The following is a 20,300-nucleotide window of genomic DNA, read 5'->3' as shown; positions in this document are numbered from 1 at the left end:
TACATTGTTTTCAAAGTGACTTACAGAAAAAATAAAGTTCCTCCAAAATATCCCTGATACAGATGCCTGAAAAAAAAAAAAAAGTTAAGAAAAATAGTCTTATAGTACATCCTAGCCGAATGGTTCTCAAACTTCTTTAAATTGCAGAACCCTGATCAATTAAAACAGCGAATGGTGGAAACCCCATTACAAACTTTGCATTGTTAAGTAGTGTTGCAAAATTGATATATGCCTTATTTATGGGTTTCTATTCACTCTAGTAAAATAATTACCTGTTATAAAATTACTTCATACATTTATATAAATAAAAAAGTGATAATTTGGCTGAATGGTAAGCAACATAGCCTTTGGTTCTGAGGGCCCATATTTGATTTGCAGTTGAATCAGGGATTTTAGCCACGTATGGCAGATTCCTCTGTCTCGGGGACTGAATGTTTGCATGAAACTCAATACACAACTCTTCATTTAACTCACAAAACACCACACAACTAACCATAACAGAAATACACCACACAGCATTGGCATTAAGAAGGGCATCAAGTTAAGAGAGGTGGTGTCAGTGAATTTTGTTTTAAGAGGAAGTACAGCACAACTCTCTGAACAAATTAAATGGAGACAGACATTTTTAAAAAATGGAACTATTTTTTCAAGTGAGTAATTTGAAAATTAATTTTAAAATAAAACAAAAATTATTAAAATGAAAAGGACACAAACACTTCAAACGGGAGCAAAAGTTCCCTGTGTATTAGAAAGCTTGAAGTTTATATGCTCTTGATTCATCCACTCTCACATAAAGTGAATAACGAGATCAGCAGTATTCTCATTGCCTAAAATGAGTTTGAGTATCTTCTGTAGGTCAAGGTTCCATCACAGACCAGGGAGGATGTTGGCCACGGTGAATAAGGCACTTCAAGAACACACTGTGGTTGGAGGGAGGGGGGGGGCTTCTTCTTCTCCTTTAGGAGGTAAGAGTGTGCAGATCTTTCATGACCTACCCACAGACTACAAAAAACGATGGCCTCTCTCCATGAAGGCAGGAGAGAGGACAGTCATATGCCTTTTTCCTTATTGCTCTCAGCTTGTTGGAAGTTCGGATAGCTAATAACTCCGACTCCCAAGATGTCAAGATGGTTCACCATAGCTGAGAGCAAATATCCCTATCAGGAACATTCATAGGTCTAGGTGGTAAAAGTACTGCTTCTTTTGCAGCATGATCCACAAGTTCATTTCCTGCAAACCCAATGTGGCTTGGAAGCCATTTGAAAAAAGGTTCTGGTGTCAACATCGCACAACCTGAGTAGGTCATGGATCTGCCGCAACAGTGGGTATTGCAGGAAACATGTACCAACCGACTGCAAAGAATTTAATGAGGCGGTGAACAAGAGAAAGTAGCCTCTTTTGTCACTCAGCGCAAAATGCAGAGGGGACAAATCCATATGTGTGACACGGTTCGCAACCCCGACCCCACTCTGGTGAGGAAAACATGGCAAAGAAGAAATAGTTTATGGTTGAAAGTTCCAATATACATGGGAATGAGTGTATTCAACTCCATGACCTCATCATATTGTGTATCACTAACAAAATTTAATAATAATAATAATAATAATAATAATAATAATAATAATAATAATAATAATAATAATAATAATAATAATAATAATAATAATAATAATAATAATAATAATAATAACAACAACAACAACAACATAATTATTATTGCATCGAGATATGTTGTGACTGCAGGGTCACACCATGTCCTGCTCCATATTAATATGGAGCAAAATGACACTTAAATATGCTTCGAATCAGTGACCTTCCAGGAAAAGAGTCAATATGTGCATAATCTGAAATTAATCATCATGTAAATCAAGGTGAAGTGAAACAAGAGTCAGTGCAGTGAATAAACGTGTGATTATTTTATTGGGTGTAAAAAGGTACATATAGATTCAAAAAATACTTACTTACGAAAGTTGAGTCTTAGCAAGAGGTAGCTAGCAAACTAGAGAGAGAGAACATAGTTCAATACTGTGGCCAGGACTAAGAGGCACCAAGTAGACGGATGGGTCGAATGTCACGTGGACCTCAAAGTTAAAATGCAAAAGTAGTGATGTAGTAAAGAAAAGAAATGTTCCTAGAACAATCCAGAGGACCATTAAAAGTTGTGCGCTCGAGTGTTAGCAGAAAGTGAGAGTTTTGAATGGACCAATGAGCAGCCTGAATATTAGTGAGCATAAATCTAGAAACAACAACTTTGACCATTCTTGGTCCTTAGTTGGTCCGTATTAACTAAGTTCATATCAAAAATACAGGTAATTGTTGGGTCCATCCTGCCGATATATTCTCTAATTCATACGATTATACAATTATTTTGACTCGTACATGTTTCAGGAGACACCACTCCCTTCATCAGCAACTTCTACATCACAAAACAAAACTTCCCATATTCTATGATCTAACAAACCTAAACAAATTTAAAAATGTAAACTTATTATAACACTGTCTCTCTCTCCTCTCTCACTCTCTCTCTCTCTAAAATGTTTCTTGATTCTGTTTGTTGTGTTTATTTTTACTGTAGTAGAATACTTTAAAAAACATAATAAAAAGTCACCTGGTTTTTCTTTGATAAACTCAGAAAAAGTTAAAATCTTGGTCTTGCTGCTGTTAAAATTGAACAGGATCATGTAATGCTGGTGTTAGAGCAGATCGAACCTCCCGTTGTGTCCTTCGAATGTGTGCCTAGTGGTTGATCATCTTATTGTATAATAATGGAGCAGAGAAAACCTGCTCGCTCTCCAGCCAGACACATACTACCTGTTTCACTATACTAGATCACTAGATACCAGAACTGTAATGGGTGACTTATCACAGAGTTTTAATTAATTCTGTCAGGTGATACAAAATGCATCACTAGAAATCTCTCATATGCCATCATCGTAAAACTCAGGATACTGAATATATTCTTCACTGTCCTTCAAAACTGAGTATTTCTGGCAGGTCTGAACCCATGATTCTGATACTGTAACATGAAGGCAGGGTGGTAAATAAATACAAGACTGGTAGCACTTACTTGAAGATTTACTGCCTAAGACTAATTACTTACACAACTACACGGGCATACATTCACGCTACTTTGTGCTCACTTTATGTTCTCACTGTTCAGTCCCACTAGTTATTCACTCTGACACTTAAAGGTTACAATAATTACACTGTACACACTTCTGGAACTATCACTTGGATCCTAGGGCAGTTCAACATCAAACTTGCTGTACAACTACAGCGGCTGCAAAATCCACAGATTTTATTTTGGTGATATTTGAAGCCATTTCTTTTCAGTTTTGACTCGGTTTATTTATAAATGTTAGGTTCTTCAGTTTGTCAAAATTTTTATGAATAAATGAATTTAGAAACTACCTGAAAAAAGAAAACATGATAACAGAATTATACATGAAAAATAAAACACACACGAAAAAAATTAAGAGAAACACACAAAAATATTAATTAATTTTTCCAGGTATAATTCTGTTTTTTGTTTTCTTTTTCAGGTAGTTTCTAAATTTATCTATTGATAAATTGGTTTTGACAGACTGAAGAACATAACAATTATTTTTTTAAATCAGTCCACAGTTTGCACGCACAATACAGATTCACAAGTCTGTACAAAGTACAAACTTAGCACACTCACAGCAGTCTTTGTTCACTGCCCGTCGTCGCTCATGTGCATTCGCCATCAGTACACGAACAACAATCCGTCGACACTGTCCACTCGCTGATCCAGAATTCCACAGCAGCACTTCTGGTACTCCACAGCACTGTCTCAGCAGAACTCAGTCAAAATTGAACTGCCTCAAACTCATCCAGCCTGCTAGACGTAAGGAGGCCAGCCCTCCCAAATACTTAGCGATAGTAGAAGTCCCTGGAGTTCTCTAGAATCAGAAAGCTCTGAGTTCCTTTCGTACTGTCAGGAAAGCTTGTGATGAGATCATGTAACAGCAGTAGTGGTGGCAAAGGAGCTGGCCTTGCATGCATGAATCGTCTCTAACTGGTTGCATACAGAGGCGAGAGGGCAGGGCCCTAAATCGGTGATGCACTCGTGGCTGGAGCCAGGCTAACTTGCCCTCCCAAAGCCATGCATTAATGTGGTGGAGACCATCACAATATTTTTGATATCTGGAGGCTGACATCCTACCACAGATATATAGAGGGAGGTAATAAAACTACCGACTGGATGAATAAGTAGCTTTTAAAATTTTATTTTAAATACTCAACACTATGAAAAAAAGTTGCTTTCCACATATTAGCCTGTTACATACAAATAATTTAACCCGTTTCCCATTATGGATGATAAATTGTCTTAAAATCCAATGAAAGTATTTATTAATACACATATTCAATACTTTTTATCCACTAATATGTGGTTACAAAGACAAACAATCATTTATCACCTTCGGGACATGTTTCGCCCCATTTAAGGGGGCCTCTGCCGCACAGATACAACACGAGAAACAGGGTCAACAGAAGAGTGATTGCTGATGCAACGGAAGGTCATGCATAACTGTTTAGAACAAACACGTAAGTCCTCTCTCTAATATTGTCCAATAGAAGATCTCTCTCTCTCTTTTTGTTTTGCTACTTTTTTAAGATGTTTTTTCTTTCTCCTTACAGAGAACAGCTAGTCCCGTAGAACATAGAATGCTCTTGGCAGGATGCCCTACACAAATTATGCCTGCATGATGTTTCATATTTCTTACGATTGGCTTCAGTTTCCACGATATGCCTAATTACTCTTCGAGTGTTTAATTACCTTCAAATTTAATGACAAGCTGAAACCTTGACCACGTTTCTCGACAGACATTTTTCTCTGTGTTTTTGACATCGCTTGTTTATAATGCATATACATACTATTGCCTTGGAGAAATAGTACACAATTTATTGAACCATTTTATTAGAACTTTAAATTTTATCCAAGAAGATCTAGTTTTAATCTCAGACTACATTATTTTAGAATGACCATAGATAGTAATCCTTTGACATTTAATCATGAGTTCATCAAATGCTATCTATTTCACAATATATGTACCAATATTTTAGATAATCAGGTTACAAGGCTAATTTTCTAGTTTCCTTTTTAGTGTTCAAGTGTATAATTTAAAGATTGTATTCAAGGCTGAAGATGCCCTCAAAATGGGGTGAAACATGTCCCGAAAGTGATAAATGATTGTTTATATTTGTAACAACATATAAGTGGATAAAATGTATTGAATAGGTGTATTAATAAATACCTTCATTGGATTTTAAGTTATAACAACTTTCAATACGGATAAAACATGAGGTTTATGACATTTAAAATGATAAATTGTCATTGAGCAGGAAATGCCCGCCTCACATTATGGACACAGATTTATCGCAAATTATTTTGATCAAATGTGCATTATATTTTACTGAATGTTTTGGAAAAAGTAATTTTCTTGAAATACTAATAAAATATATATATATATCTTACCTTTACCTGTTGAGTTTAGTATGATGCCTCAAAAAATGGGTTGAAGGACAAGGGCACATTTCCGCAGGCAGCGTACGTTGTTCTTAAATCTTTTCTAACACTACACAAATTGCTGGCTAGCATATTTTTTCTTGTCTGTGGATAGAATCTTGGCAATGAAATGTCTCTCTTTCAGCCTATCGGCAAAGCTGAAATCAATATCACTGTCTAGTACATCTTCACCGTAATTTCAGCGCCATGACACTCACTATAAATCATGAACTGCTCAACTCGCATTGACTTGCTGAAGCCATACTTATGAGTGATGGTGATCACACCTAAATATTCACGACATATTATTTGTATAACATGAGCTATTTATAGGTACGTATGTTCATTTTTGTAATCTCATGTGCTATATTACAAGATAAGCAAATGCATCAGACAAAATCTGCCTGCACTCATAATTCATACCAAGAGCTAGCCAGCATATCTAATTCAGAATGAGGAAACATCTGGCCACATAGACTGTACACTCTGAACACATTTGGCATTTTCTTGCAACTAACCTTTAAATTTTTAAAATTTATTTATTTGTACAGATCCATGGGAATGACCACACTTTTGAAGAACTCTACTAAGAACTTTTGATATGGTTCCTCTTGCTCTGATGAAAAGTCCAACAACCCTTATAAAGGAGATTATGATTCTTTGAAGTAACTGATGGTTGGTTCATAGATGGCTCGCTTCTCCGCATCTACCTCTGCTGGCTCACTTGAGTCGACCTCACATCTAATGGTGGGATCCAGAATATATGCAAAGTCTCTTTCTCAGTTAAATGTGATGATATCTATTCCCCGGTTGCTTCCATGGTCAGCAACACATGGCACCTCTTCATGAACCTCGTAACATTTCTGGGAGAATGCTGCTCCAATTCTAGATCTTATTCTGTTGTGCCCAACATTCCTAAGCAAGTCCCCCCGTGTACATGAACCAAGAACATGAGCTGGGGTTTCAGGCACACTGCGGTGTCTGCAGTGGATTCCATCCCCTGCGTCCAGGGAGGGCCCGTATAGGAACCACGTTGTATTGCATTTTCAGCAAGACTTTACACTCTGATCGGACAGTCTATTTAGGGTGTCGATCCATCGGTTAGCCGGTGTATATTCCTGATAGAGGATGGTTCCCTTACTGTGAGTTCTTAATGCACACTATTTGCTACACTCTTTTTTTTCCTTAGCATTTCTCTTAGCTTCTTTGCGCTAAGTTCTTTTGAGTTGGGTGTTATCTGTATTTCTTAGGTCAAGTCTCTGAATGCACAGATTCCTCTCTTCTACCAGACTGCGCAATGATTTTACTTACTCATTACCAGCCTTCTCTATTAAGTGACAGATGTAAAGATGTTGAAGTGGTGCCTCCCGTTCTGCTTTCCACAGCCCAGCCCCTTCATTTTCCTTGCGGAGTATAGAGAGCTGTCTGGCATGTCTGCAGGTAACTGAATAATTTCCCTGATTGTGCTGCAGAATTTTAGTGGTATTAGCATTTTGCAGAGGGTACATAAGAGTGGGAGATATGAACTGATTTACAACCAAGAACTTTTGCTCAGCTCTTTACAGAGGAGGATTTGCTAATTTGTTGAGATTGCATTTCAGGTCATTTATAACTTTCTTTCTTTCTCTCTTTCTTAATCTGCTTACCCTCCAGGTTTGCTTTTTCTGTCAGACTCAGCAAGGGATACAACTGGAAAGGAAGACCAGTACCTCGCCCAGGCGGCCTCACCTGCTATGCTGAACAGGGGCCTTGGTGGGGGATGGGAAGGTTGGAAGGGACAGACAAGGAAGAGGGAAGGAAGCGGCCGTGGCCTTAAGTTAGGTATCATCCCGGCATTTGCCTGGAGGAGAAGTGGGAAACCACGGAAAAACCACTTCCAGGATGGCTGTGGTGGAAATCAAACCCACCTCTACTCAGTTGACCTCCCGAGGCTGAGTGGACCACGTTCCACCCCTCGTACCACTTTTTAAATTTCGTGGCAGAGCCAGGAATAGAACCCAGGCTTCCGGGGGGGTAGCAGCTAATCACACTAACCACTACATCACAGAGGCGGACTTATAACTTTTTGCTGATTGAAAATAATTTTGTTGTGAAAACTGACTCACAAATATCGAATATTTTCTTCCAGTTCAAGGTGTCAAATAGTAACAATGCTCTCTTCAATTACCAAAGGGCAGTAATAAAGCCTTCCCTTCACAATATTTATAGCCACTGATTTTGATGGATTTAGCTGGAGCCTGATTTCTCTAAATGCTTCGTTAGCCATGCCAGTTAGTACGGCGGCGTGTTCTTGGCTATTATAACGGTGTCATCTGTAAACCCCATGCATATTAGCTTCCGAAGTCCTGGAACAAACTAACAAGCATACTCAGAGGAGACCAACTCCTCCGAAAGATCATCCAATATGAAGTCTGTAGCTAAGTTGTATAGAGCTGGTGAAAGCGGCGCACCACCTTGCATAACTCCTCTTCTAAGATGGATTGATGCAGACCATTCCCAATTTGCTTCTATAACATTCAAGTTACCTGTTTGCAACTGAACTAATATTTGGTTTAGTTTGGATGGTAATTCTAGATGATCTAATGTTTTCTCAATATGGAGATGGCCTAATATATCAAACGCCTTAGTGATGCCGAGAAATACTATGGTCACATCATCTTTCCTTAATTTTGCAGTTCTTAATATACTGTCCAGAATTGTTACATTCGTATATATCCCAGGACAAGGAGAGAAGCCTCGCTGATTTCTGTGGAAACTGACGTAGCTCCACAATGTTAAGTCCAGTATTCTCTCAAAAATTTGTCTTAGTATCGAACAAATTGTTATAGGCCTCCCATTTCCAATGTCTGTTTCATCACCACCTTTGTGGATCAATATGGTTCTAGCCTTATGAAGGTATGGAGGAACATAGCTTGTTAATGACATACAAGTAAAAATCAGTGCTAAGATTGACAAAACCTTTTCACTTTTAACTGCTCTCATTAATACTCGATCAGGGCCTTGGTGCTGTATCAATCTTAATTGACTTCATTGCTAGTATAACATCCTGTTGGCTGACTGAAGGGTCGTATTGATCATTCGTCAATTGTTCACTGCTGCTGGTAATGTGCTCGTTATAATCTCTCCAGATGTTGGTGTTTTCCTGCGAAAACCTTGCCGAAAATGCATTATGTAATTTGTATTTCATTATTTTACACTGTTCATTGGACCCATTTTGTAAAACAGTACGTATAATTTTCCGTCCCTGGTTATGGAAGTCAAATTGTGCTTTATGGTAGCATACTTTTCACACCTTTTTTTCTGAAGCCTTTTGGATGATCTAGTAGGATTGCTGGAATGTTTGTAATTTCTTTTGTTTTCAAAAATTAATCCTGCTTTTCGACCTTGGGAAAACTTCGTAGCTGGATGATTAGGCCCCGGTAAAAGTGTGATAGATTGTGCTACAAAATTGGTAAATGCTTCTACTGAGCCCTTATTGAAGTGCTCATTTAATTAATCAGTCATTTATTCGAATGTACAGAGAATATTTCATTTTATTAAGTGCTAGTAACAGACAGGAAACATCTACATTCAGCAGCACATGTCGCAATTTCTGCAGGGAGCTTGGAGCTTGGATTTGTTTGCTCACCAGCTAAGTTTGGAAGGCGGAATTTTGACATGACGCACACAAAGCCGAACATGGGAACAATAGAATTCCAACGGACAACATTTCGGATGCCCGGGCGAGAGGCTAGGGTCGCTTATAAGAAATGTTTGAAGTAAGCGTCAGGTACGCGATGCGTCGAGCCAATGAAACGATAGAGCCACCGGCGATACGACAAGGCATTGGTCTAGAAGAGATGTGGCCACAATCGGGGATATGACGGCGTCTTCGAGGACGAGTTAATAAAAACGATGACCGCGTCAGTTAGTTACCCTATTATTAGGCGAGATTCTGTGCAGGTAACATCGTAAGAAGTTTTTATTTACGCGAGTGATCGTGTGGGGACTCGTAAGATTTTGTTGGAAGACACTCAGTCTACATTTGATATACTCAACTTTTCTTATACTGGGAGAATGGCTTTTAACTTATGACTACCAAAGGGAGAGAACAGTTCCATTTAATCATTTCAAAGTGCATAGTAGCCTGCCTGTGTGAATTGTTTTCCGAGGGCATAAACTGTACCATTTTCAGTTCAGCCGTGTAAAATATGGGAAATATTTGACTTAGTTACGAGTGTAGATAAGAGAAGCGTTTCCGCGACTGAATGGGAACTGGTTTCATGGTCGGTGGAATTAACCCCCCGGCTGTAGTATTTTAGTAACTGGCCGGTTGATCTTGACCTAATTTCTACATCGTGAACGAGGGTATGTTGTAGACGACATCCAGAAGCAGAAGCAGCAACGGAAAATTCGACATCACCTTACTACCCCTCGATGGAGACAAAAGGACTGATCCAAGTCTTTTCTGAAGGCAGTAGTATCATCGAAATGGCAGGCTAAGAAGCAAGATGAGGTCGGCTGTCTCCCGAGGACGAGCGGCCATTAGTCAACACTGCAGATGAGTACAGTATTTTAATGTAATTATGTGAGTGTGAACGTGTTTAATGTTGCAAAAGGGGATAGGTTAGTTTGGTTCTGTAGATGTAGCTTTGTTTGGAAAGACTACGTCCTATTTAAAGTAAATGATAGGAAGCTTGTTAATGTAAATATAATTGTAACGTAAATGTGGACCGTTTGCATGAGGTTGCAGCTTGCTTTCTTACATGTTATTCTGATTTATTTAGCTGAGTGGTTAGCGTCATTTCTTTTACGAGTCACGTTTTTTTCTTCCTTATATATATTTTTTTGATTTGTTTTGTTTCGATATTTGAGACGCAGTGTACGTCTTGGGGCTTAATTGTAAATGTAAATAAGGATTCAAATTCAAGTCAGGGAGGACTAGATTAAAGTATTATTAATGGAGCTCAAAGTGTACGGAAACAAGCCGTCACGTTTTCTGGGATTTATTGCATGATGAGTGAATGAGAGTGTGTAAGACGGTGGAGTGTGGATCCACGAAGTTGTTAGCGCCATCTTCACGACTATTTTGTATATCTAGGTGGTAAATTGATTATTAATTCATGAGTTCCACGAACGCAGTTTAGTATTTCGAGTTCCGAATATTAGAATCATATTTCTGTAAAATGTATCATTGTTATTATTATTATTATTATTATCTATATGAGTTTCTTGCGATGTAGTGTTGAGATATTTCAGTAACCTTCCAATGTTCAGACATGACCGATTGTCAATGTGGCAAGTTCTTAGTTTCAGTTCATCATATTTATTACAGAGTTGGCCACATTATTCATGTTTATTTTGTGCACGAGTGCTTTATTTGTGACCAGCGCAGTCATTTCTTCAGTTTTACGCGACTTTAGGACATGAGATATTATTTGTGTGATTTTGAGTAAGAGGACGCGTTCCTCATCTGAAAGGCTTGTATTTTCCTGATTGTGTGACTTGCCTCGGGTAGACTGTTGAGCAGCGTGTGTAAAGGGTTGGACCCTGTGGTTTGGGTATTGCTGCTTTATTTTGGGAGACGTGGATCTCCACTTTGAGTCATTCCGCCGTGTGTTGGCGAGGATGATATGTTTGTCTACCGAGGAGAGTTTTATTTGAGCAGACTATACTTCGTGATTTTATTGTTCTGTCCATGTCTCTACGGTTGTTGCAGTTGACGAGAGTTTTTATCGCGACGTTTGTTTCAGATTTCCTTTTATGATAGAACCGCGCTGAGGAATATTTTGTGTCATGTCATCTCTTCCAGGATACGATGTCGAATAAGGTATTGAAAGGTAAAGCCTACTCCGTCATTTTTTTTATTGTCTTTGTGTCCTGTAATTATTTTCAGGATCCTGTGTTGAATAGGAAGTGTTGCTTAACGTCTTATTATTGTTTCCTTTCATTTTTGTTGTGGCTTTAAGTGGATGCGAGTTGCGTGAATGCCGCATGCCTTCCTTGGTGAACCCTGGAAAATATGATATCATGTTTTTGTTTCTTTGAATGTATATATTGCCTTTTATATGATTTTGATTTGTGTGGTTTCAATCCACATTGTTTGTTATGCTCATGAGACTGTTCATGGCTCAAGATGTATATATTGTGTGCGTAGGATGTTTTGCCACTCAGCGTGTTATATATTGTACAGTTAGGTTATTTTGTCCCCCCTTTTGCGCATTAGATCATGTCTTTTCTTAAGGTTAGGGACCCCACTGCAATGCCAAGTGTGCAGAAATGGGGAACGTACTCATCTACAGTTAAAAGTGTCAACAAAAAGTAAAGCCAGGTGCGTGGTGCGTGCACGCAAGCCCGTGTGTTAAAATTAATTTTTAAAAAACTTAAAAATTTCAAGATTTGATTTGTTAAGTATGTGTGTCGGCATACTTGTGAATTTGTAAAATATTCTGATTTTCAAGATGGACTTTATCCAGCTGAAAGGGAAAACAACAATCTGAGTCATGTAAATCTGATTCTTTGATACTTTGCTATTTTTTAAAAATATTTATCTTGTTTATTTTAATAAAAAGATTTTCCTCCAAAACTGACGCCATGCTTTGCCTTGCTTTATTTGTAGTTTTAATTGACCTCACCGTGTCCGTATTTAGTTATATGTTCCCCAACATGATCCACAGTGTATGTATTTTAAGGCATTATTTTTATTTCGGACTGAGCACGCCTGGGATCGGCTGACTAGTCTGGGGCAAGTTACCTTGATGGTAGAAACGGGGACACTACCTTCTAACCAAATACGTCCATTTCAAGATTCTCCATGCATGTATTCTGCCATTTCTCCAATTCATTGTTAAGAGTAGTAATTTGGTTGACGTCACTTTGAATCTTGGTTGGCAAATCATCGTTAGGTTCACTATCATCATTTAAGGGTGTAGCTGGAAAGGAGGGATTGTTAGCTGTCAGAGGGCAACGTTCTCCCTATGCTGTGATGGGTGAGCCTTGCTAATGTGGATATTAACTGATCGGAATTGTTTACGCAAATAGGGCATGGAGTGGTTGGTTTTTCACTTTGAGCTGGAGTTACATCTTGGGATGTTGCCTGCAAATTCTGAAGTGGCACACTATCTTTGACGCAAATATCGCTTGCTATAGTTACGTCTAAATAACATCAAAGACTATTAACAACAGTGGGAGGATATATATATATTTGACTTGCACTAATGCTGCAACAGTAACACCTATAGACCCACCAAATATTATACAGTAAAGAGTTTGCATTGCATCAGCCGTGGTTACCAGACGTACTTATGGTACAGAATTTAAATACCTTTGTTGGCAAATATACAAATGTAACTTCCCTGGCAACCAACACATTCGACATAAAAAAAAATTAAAAATGTATATAAATCCATAAATATAATACCTCAAATATTGAAGTAATAAGCCTGTAACTTTCTAAGTAAGTAAAGGAAAGGTTCACAATCATTATAGTTTTAGTTTCATAAAAATATCGTAAAAATGGCCAAATATACAAATTATTTTCCAATTAAATGTGCAGAGTGAAACCATAATGCTTACTGGGTAATGTGCTAGCACCAGTGGGAGATGGGTAATGGTGAATGGATTATGTTCAAAAAAGAATGGATAGCTCTTTTCCCCCTCTACAACTTAAAAATGCAAAGCATACATGAAAGTCAAGCAAGTTTCTAGTTTTACACAAAAGTTGAACTTGTGATCATCAAACATGGGACCTGCAAGATTTACACAGACAATAAACCACAGGGACATAACTTACAAATTCAAAATTCTCACATGCCTTTGCCAGAATTTGTATCCTAGCTAGAAACAATGTTAATGCACTATTATACCTGTATATGTGAAATTAGAGGCACCTACACAGTCAAGTTTTAGATATTCAGTTGTGCAATTAACAAAACTTGGATGTTATACAAGGACTTTTACATTTTTATGCTGAGGAAGTCCAAGGAAGATAACTTTGATAACGAAGTGAAATCACTGTCTTCATGATGGGCTGAGGAATGGTAGAACGGCCTCCATCTCAATACCTCCTACTTATAGTAAACTATATAAAAAGATTAATTGGAATCGTAAGTACAATGTAAACAACTGGAAAACTGACATCGCAAGGGTACCTGGGTAATGAAATTTACTGTAAAAATAAATTACAAGCAAATTAAGATCATAACTGAATTAAAAATAACCCGTTCACCACAATTTTACAGAAAATGGCAAAGACGTTTTGAAATAAACCTCCTTTATTTTGTGCAAAGCATGTTCCAGAAGACTGTAGTTATATGGGGCAGATGATATCCTGATCACGGCTATGGCATTTTCAGTTCTATTTGTAAAGTGAAACACAGGCACGTGACACTTCCTTTCAAAAATTCACATTCATGTGGCAAAATTTGAACCTCAGCCGCTGAATACAGGCTTTTTTTAACATTAAAATGTCTTGCATATTACATGCATTCAAATTTAGTTCACTTGATATATTCAATAAAAATGAGTGTAAATTATCAAGTGTATACGTTAAATGTAAAGTATGTTCAAAGAAAAGAGTGAATGTCTACTAACTTTGATACAAAGAAAGGACAGATCTAGCACTGTACTTATCCTACTTACATGAAATACGTCTCCTAATTTCTTCCACTGTTGTGTCAGTACTGATGTACAGCAACTGATGATTATGTCCCGCACCATACTGGGGGTGATTAGGAATGCTGTCTGGCCATGTATCATACCATTGTACCAAATGACAATTGGATGTTAGGAATACAAATACCTTCTCCTTCTCCAAAAGAAGTTTTAGAAACAGCTGACGTATAAACCCTGAGATTCCACGAAGATGAGGAATATCTGTGGTATAAAAACACTAATGGTATGATATGAACACTAATGATATAATAGTAAATTAAATTAATTGCAAACAGATAAGTATCATTAGACACACATCAAGCTGCCAAGGATTTTAAAATATAAAACACTGCATAAAAACATTTAAAAAAGGAACACAATTGAGATAACTTGTGAAGTTTCAACAGCAATAACATTTATGCACTAAAATGATAAAAAGACACAAGTTCTGAACAAATAGCTACTTCATGTAATCCAAATTACAGCAATAAAAGAAAAAATAATAAACCAAAAACAACAGTTTATTAACTCTGTCAAAATAAAAATGCTGTCTGCCATAGAGGTGGGCGAAGTGACACTGCTGACTGTTTTGAAACATTCGATATGACACAGCAAATTGCTTCGAAGCAGTGTGTCAAACATGGCGCACTTCCGTCTCAGACTGCAAGAGAAACAGTGTTCCTATGCACAGCACCTTGACAGCATTTTGCGATGGCGTGGTGAAGCAGAGTGTTGAAACACAGCACACTTCCGTCTTGGACCGCAAGAGAAGCAGTGTTTCGCGTTGGTGTGATGATGATACTACAAGGGGTGAATTTTACATTTACAAGCATACTAAAATAGTAACTAATTTGAATAATTATAACATGACTAATGAAATTTAAGAAGCGTTCAGAATATATATTCTATGTACAATAACAAACTTAATCCAATCCAGTTATAAAAGCATAGTAAAATAGTAGTCTAAGTAAATGAACTAACTTGAATAAATATAAATTGAGTAATGGAATCTAAGAAGATTTTGAAATTGGAATTTTACGTACATTAACAGACAACATAAACTAGTTACAAAAGCATAGTAAGATAGTTAACAACGTGGAGTGTTTCTATTCAGGTGAGAGGATGAGAGGATAAATGAAGCACTGTTGGGGTATCAAAGCTTTACTGTTTCGAAGCATCGATGTAGTTGACTTGTATGGAACGACAGGAGTTTCTGTTCATTTGACACAAAGCAATCTCACTGCTTTGAAACACTGAAGCGTTGTAGTGTCGAGACAGCTAATTGTAATAATAACAATAATTTATTAATTTGTCCACCTAATCAATACAATAAATCTTGTCTTTGTTAAATTACAATGACATGTTAATTAAAATGGTACATGTTTCGCCTTACATACAGGCATCATCAGCCATGGGTTTAACCTTCAAATAAAATCAGGGACCTGATTTACATATAAATAAGATAAAACCAATTTATAAAAAGCCTTGAAGAGACTTGAAAGAAAATTAACATATGGTAAAAGCCTAGTACAATGTTGGTTTTAAAAACAGTGCTATGAGTGAGCAGTTTACAATTGGTGAAAGTATTTACAATAGTAACATTGAAAGACTATTAGTATGAGAAAATGAATAAAGTGACAGTATGTTGTAAACAAGTGGTAAAATTCCCAGAGGGAACCTGAAATATTTTTTCTGGATGAGTAAATTATGATACCAATATAAATGGTCCGTTATTGGACATTATAAATTTTCCAGGTAACTCATTCCTGGTTGCCAGTGTTTCGCCCCAGTGTGCTAACTTGGGCTCATCAGTTGGTAAATAGCACACCCACCAAGACACAAGGCTAGTACACACCATGGAGACCACTGTGTAGGCTACTTGGAGCCACCAGCAGTGCCAATGCACTATGAGAGACTGTCTCATTACCAAAAATTGATGCCTGTTCTCTATGTATGGAAGCTGGCTGTTTATAATTTAACAGTTAACAATTTAGGTGACACATCAGCAGAGCATTTTATTCGGGACAAGACTGAAGGGAAGAGAGGAAGCGTAAGAAAAGTGAGTATAGATTTCTGGAACCAAACCTTAACATTAGAAGAATATGACCTGTAAAAAGAGAGATGCATTTAGACAGAAAGAAAATGTTCAATAATTGGAAAGTACAGAAGAATTTTCTCTGAATACAAAATTGCCTTTCATATTCCTAAAAAGGATCACTGCAAAATTTCTTCATATCCTCTTACTCCTAAGTACAATTTCATCTACCTAATCCATCATTATTAGTAAAGCAGGAACAGTTGTAGTGCAGAATGAACACCTTACTACACTGATCATTGTGAAGTTTAATAAACTCACTCACGCAAAGTAACGAAACTGCTTTTTCTGCTCTAAAAACTAAGAGAAGCTATCCTTAAACATGAGTAAACTAAGAACAATTTTAGTGCAGAATCAGCACCTTACTACACTGATCATCAACGGGAAGTTTAATAAACTCACTCAGGCAAAGTAACAAAACTTCTTTTTCTGTCCTAAAAATTAAGAAAAGCACAAAATTAAAAACTACCTGTAAACATGATGGTAAATAAGTTTCTTTACAGAAATAACAGCTTAAGGTGTTAAAGCAGATCATTTTTTACAAGTTGCTTTACGTCACACTGACACGGATAGGTCTTATGACAATGTGGGACAGGAAAGGGCTAGGAATGGGAAGGAAGCAGCTGTGGTCTTAATAAGTCAACCACACCATATCATTTTATGGTACGTTTGCCTTTTCTGAAGTCTTCACGTTCCTAGTGAACTCTTGTATCCCATCATGTGTTGTTACCACTATGTAATCTTTCCTTATTCCGGTAGATGGCATCTCATACGTTAGCATAGGTCAAAGCATTTCTTTTCCACCCCGTCTTGTTGGGTTATCTTTCTGGGTGGGGAGTGTAGAGTTTTTGACTTGAGATGATGGAAGGATTGGATTTCCAAGTCGCCTTTGTGGCATATAAAAGATATTTTAATAGATTCAAGATGTCTTTGTACATATCTCGGCTTTTCGAGAATGTGAATTGCTTATATAATTGAGTTATTTAGTTTACTTTAATGTTCTCTCGGTTTTATTATTGCTTTGTTTTGTGCTCACCATGGTTGGGTTAGAAAGGTTTCGCTCATTACGTGTTTTTCTAATTTATTTGTGTGTTAACTTTGATTTTCCTTTACCGATTCACTATGTTTGTTTTGAGAACTGAAGGTGACACGGATTCATGTGTGTGTGTATGAGATTGTTTGCTGTGTGCCAGCCGATACCTTTCACTCATGTCGCTTCATTAACATACCGCTTGAGCTCATGTTGTATTATTTTATTGCGTGTTCTGTATATTTCATGTCCACCAAATATAGGTGTTGTATAAATACAAGCTAACTACGCAATTTGACTGCTTCTGTGTGTTTTGGTGTTGGAGACACTCCGTCTCTTTAAGATGGACCACTTTCTGGTTCATACTATCTGAGCTCGAGAGCGGTTGTTTATTTTGTTATGTGCTGTGTGTTGACGTTCTTATATGTCCCTTAATTCGGTGACCAACCTCTTGGTCTAAGTGTGAGCATGGGTGGTTCTGACGTTTGAGTCCGTGAAACCTTTTGTGTCTAATTTACTTATTTTTGGTTCGTTTCACATTGCCGTCATTGGCTTTCTTTACCTATTTTCTTGTTTAATATGTTATATTCTTTGTGGGTTGCCTTTCCATATTTTTGTTGTTTGGCGTGAAACCACAGTAACTTCCCCTTTTCTCTTTGCATTTATTTTATGAGTATAAATGAGCTCGGTGCACCCTTCCCTCTTCTCCCGTTTTAAGCTCTTTTACTTAAAGATATTGTATTCTCGGTGGACGTGATTTTTTATTATTGAGAGTTTTGTCTTATCTGGGGAACTGAAAGGGAGAATGTTATGATTAGGTGCTATTACTCCCTAAACTTATGACTGTTTAGACCAGATGTGTTACAAAGAAATGTTTTGTACCCACCTGAATTCATATTCTTCAATTAATTAATATAGATGCCAAGTCCTTATTCCAAACTTTTCGTCACGTCTTTTATGAAGGTAAGCGTGTGTGAAGGTGCTGTAATCAATGAGTCTGGTGTATTTTGATTGTGGGCCACATATTATTAATATTAGCTATTTGATTTTTGGCCCCCTTATTTTACCTATGCAACTTTTTTTTTTTTTTTTTCCTCTCCATAATAAATTTAAGTTCTTGCCCTTATTACTGGTATATTTTACGTTTCGTCTTAGGTCGGACACTAGACTCATCAGAGTGGGATGCTGGTTAATAGAGCATATGCCTGAAAAGCCTTACATCTGATCTGTTTTTGACATTTTTAACATGCTCTATTGGTGAAAAATATCTAATTCCCACCATGGGAAATTAGAATTTTCCATTCGGAATTGCCAGGCGGGCAATAATTCTATTGTGGTGATTTATCTCCCGTATGCAGTTATCAGACTGTGCCTCTTATAAGGGCTTCTGGTAAGTTCACCTGCATACACCCCAGCATCAGTGGGTAGGGTCTGACACATCCCACTCTGATGAGTCTAGTGTCAGACCTCAGACGAAATGCTGGTTAATAGAGCAAACGCCTGAAAAGCCTTACATCTGATCTGTTTTTTACATGCTCTATTGGTGAAAAATATCTAATTCCCTCCATGGGAATTTAGAATTTTCCATTTGGAATTGCTAGGCGAGCAATAATTCCTGTGTGGAGATTTATCTCCCATATGCAGTTATCAGACTGTGCCTCTTATAAGGGCTTCTGATAAGTTCACCTGCATACACCCCAGCGTCAGTGGGTAGGGTCCGACACATCCCACTCTGATGGGTCTAGTGTCAGACCTAAGACGAAACGCTGGTTAATAGAGCAAACGCCGAAAAGCCTTACATCTGATCTATTTTCTGACATAAGTGACTACCCACCAAAAAAAACCTCCCAGAATACACTCCAGAAGGGTGGGTTCAAAAGATAAGAAATGCACGCAAAAGTCCAGCACCTTACAATGTTTCTGCATTTGTGCACAATGACTTCATTGTTTTCAACCCAAACAAGGCTAATTTTACAGCTGAGAATGATAATACTTCCTTGCCTTTCCGACAAAGGGTGTGGTTTTGTTGCATGAAGGATGAACCATGTACGGATTGGATAAAGACTGGGTACGAAGAAAGACACTTAAGAAAGTTCACTTTCAAGCATCAGAAGGGCTGCCCATCAAAGTCTGAACCAATATAGAGTTTCTCTGAACAATTAATACTCTTTGAGGAGAAAAGTATACGATATGGGAAATTGTGAAGAAGCTCAAAATCCCCTGTTCAACAGTTAGTGATACCATATCACGTATGTATAAAACGGGGTCTAAGAATGACATCGATCTGGAAGGCCTCTAGTGACTTAAAAAACTGATGACAAGTATATTGTTCTAATCAGCAAATGAAATAGGAGAATGGCGGTGCCTGAAATCCAAAATCAATTAAACATGCAGCTTGGGAGTCAAGTCTTGGTGATCATAGTTAAGTGTCACCTCAGAGTTACTAATCATTGTGGGTGAAATGCTACTAAAACGCCACTTCTATGACATGGGAATAAACAGCAGAGACTGATGTGGGCTAAAGTGCACACAAATTGGACAGTTGAGGACTGGAAAAGGGTGCTGTGGACAGAGGAGTCAAAGTTCGAAGATTTCTGGCAATGGCGATGAGTTTATGCATCCTGACTGTATAACACCTACAGAGAAACATAGAGGGGGCTCTGTGATGGTTTGGGTTTGTTTCACATTCAGTGGAGTTGGTACACTGCACCGAATTCAAGGAACACTGGATGAAAACGGCTACCATTCCATCCTATCTCATTATGCTCTCTCGTCTGGAGAGCAACTTATTGGACATGGGTTTGTCCTCCAACAAGACAATGACCCACAAACACATCTCGCTATTGCATTAATTATCTGCAAAACAAACAGAACTCTGGGGAATTGTCTTTAATGGAATGGCCCTCCGAATATCCGGATTTAAATTCAATTGAGCTGCTGTGGGAGGAATTGTATCGGCAAGAAAATAACGATCTTGTGAACGTGCCGATGTTGAGACAATTTGTAGTTAAGGC

At 37.7% G+C, this 20,300-nt stretch overlaps 1 protein-coding gene across 1 annotated transcript in view; it reads right to left on the bottom strand.

Moving 5' to 3' along the window:
* Bruce (BIR repeat containing ubiquitin-conjugating enzyme) overlaps positions 1 to 20,300 on the bottom strand; it is a 1,406,664-nt gene that overhangs the window by 339,288 nt on the left and 1,047,076 nt on the right. The window contains exon 52 of the mRNA XM_068225988.1: positions 14,150 to 14,383. Within this exon, the coding sequence (XP_068082089.1) occupies positions 14,150 to 14,383 (234 nt within the window). The remainder of the gene's footprint in view (positions 1 to 14,149; positions 14,384 to 20,300) is intronic.

This window comes from Anabrus simplex, chromosome 2, assembly GCF_040414725.1.
Source record: "Anabrus simplex isolate iqAnaSimp1 chromosome 2, ASM4041472v1, whole genome shotgun sequence".
NCBI lineage: Eukaryota > Metazoa > Arthropoda > Insecta > Orthoptera > Tettigoniidae > Anabrus > Anabrus simplex.
The sequence above is the reverse complement of the archived record's forward strand: the minus strand, read 5'-3'. Positions and strand labels throughout refer to the sequence as shown.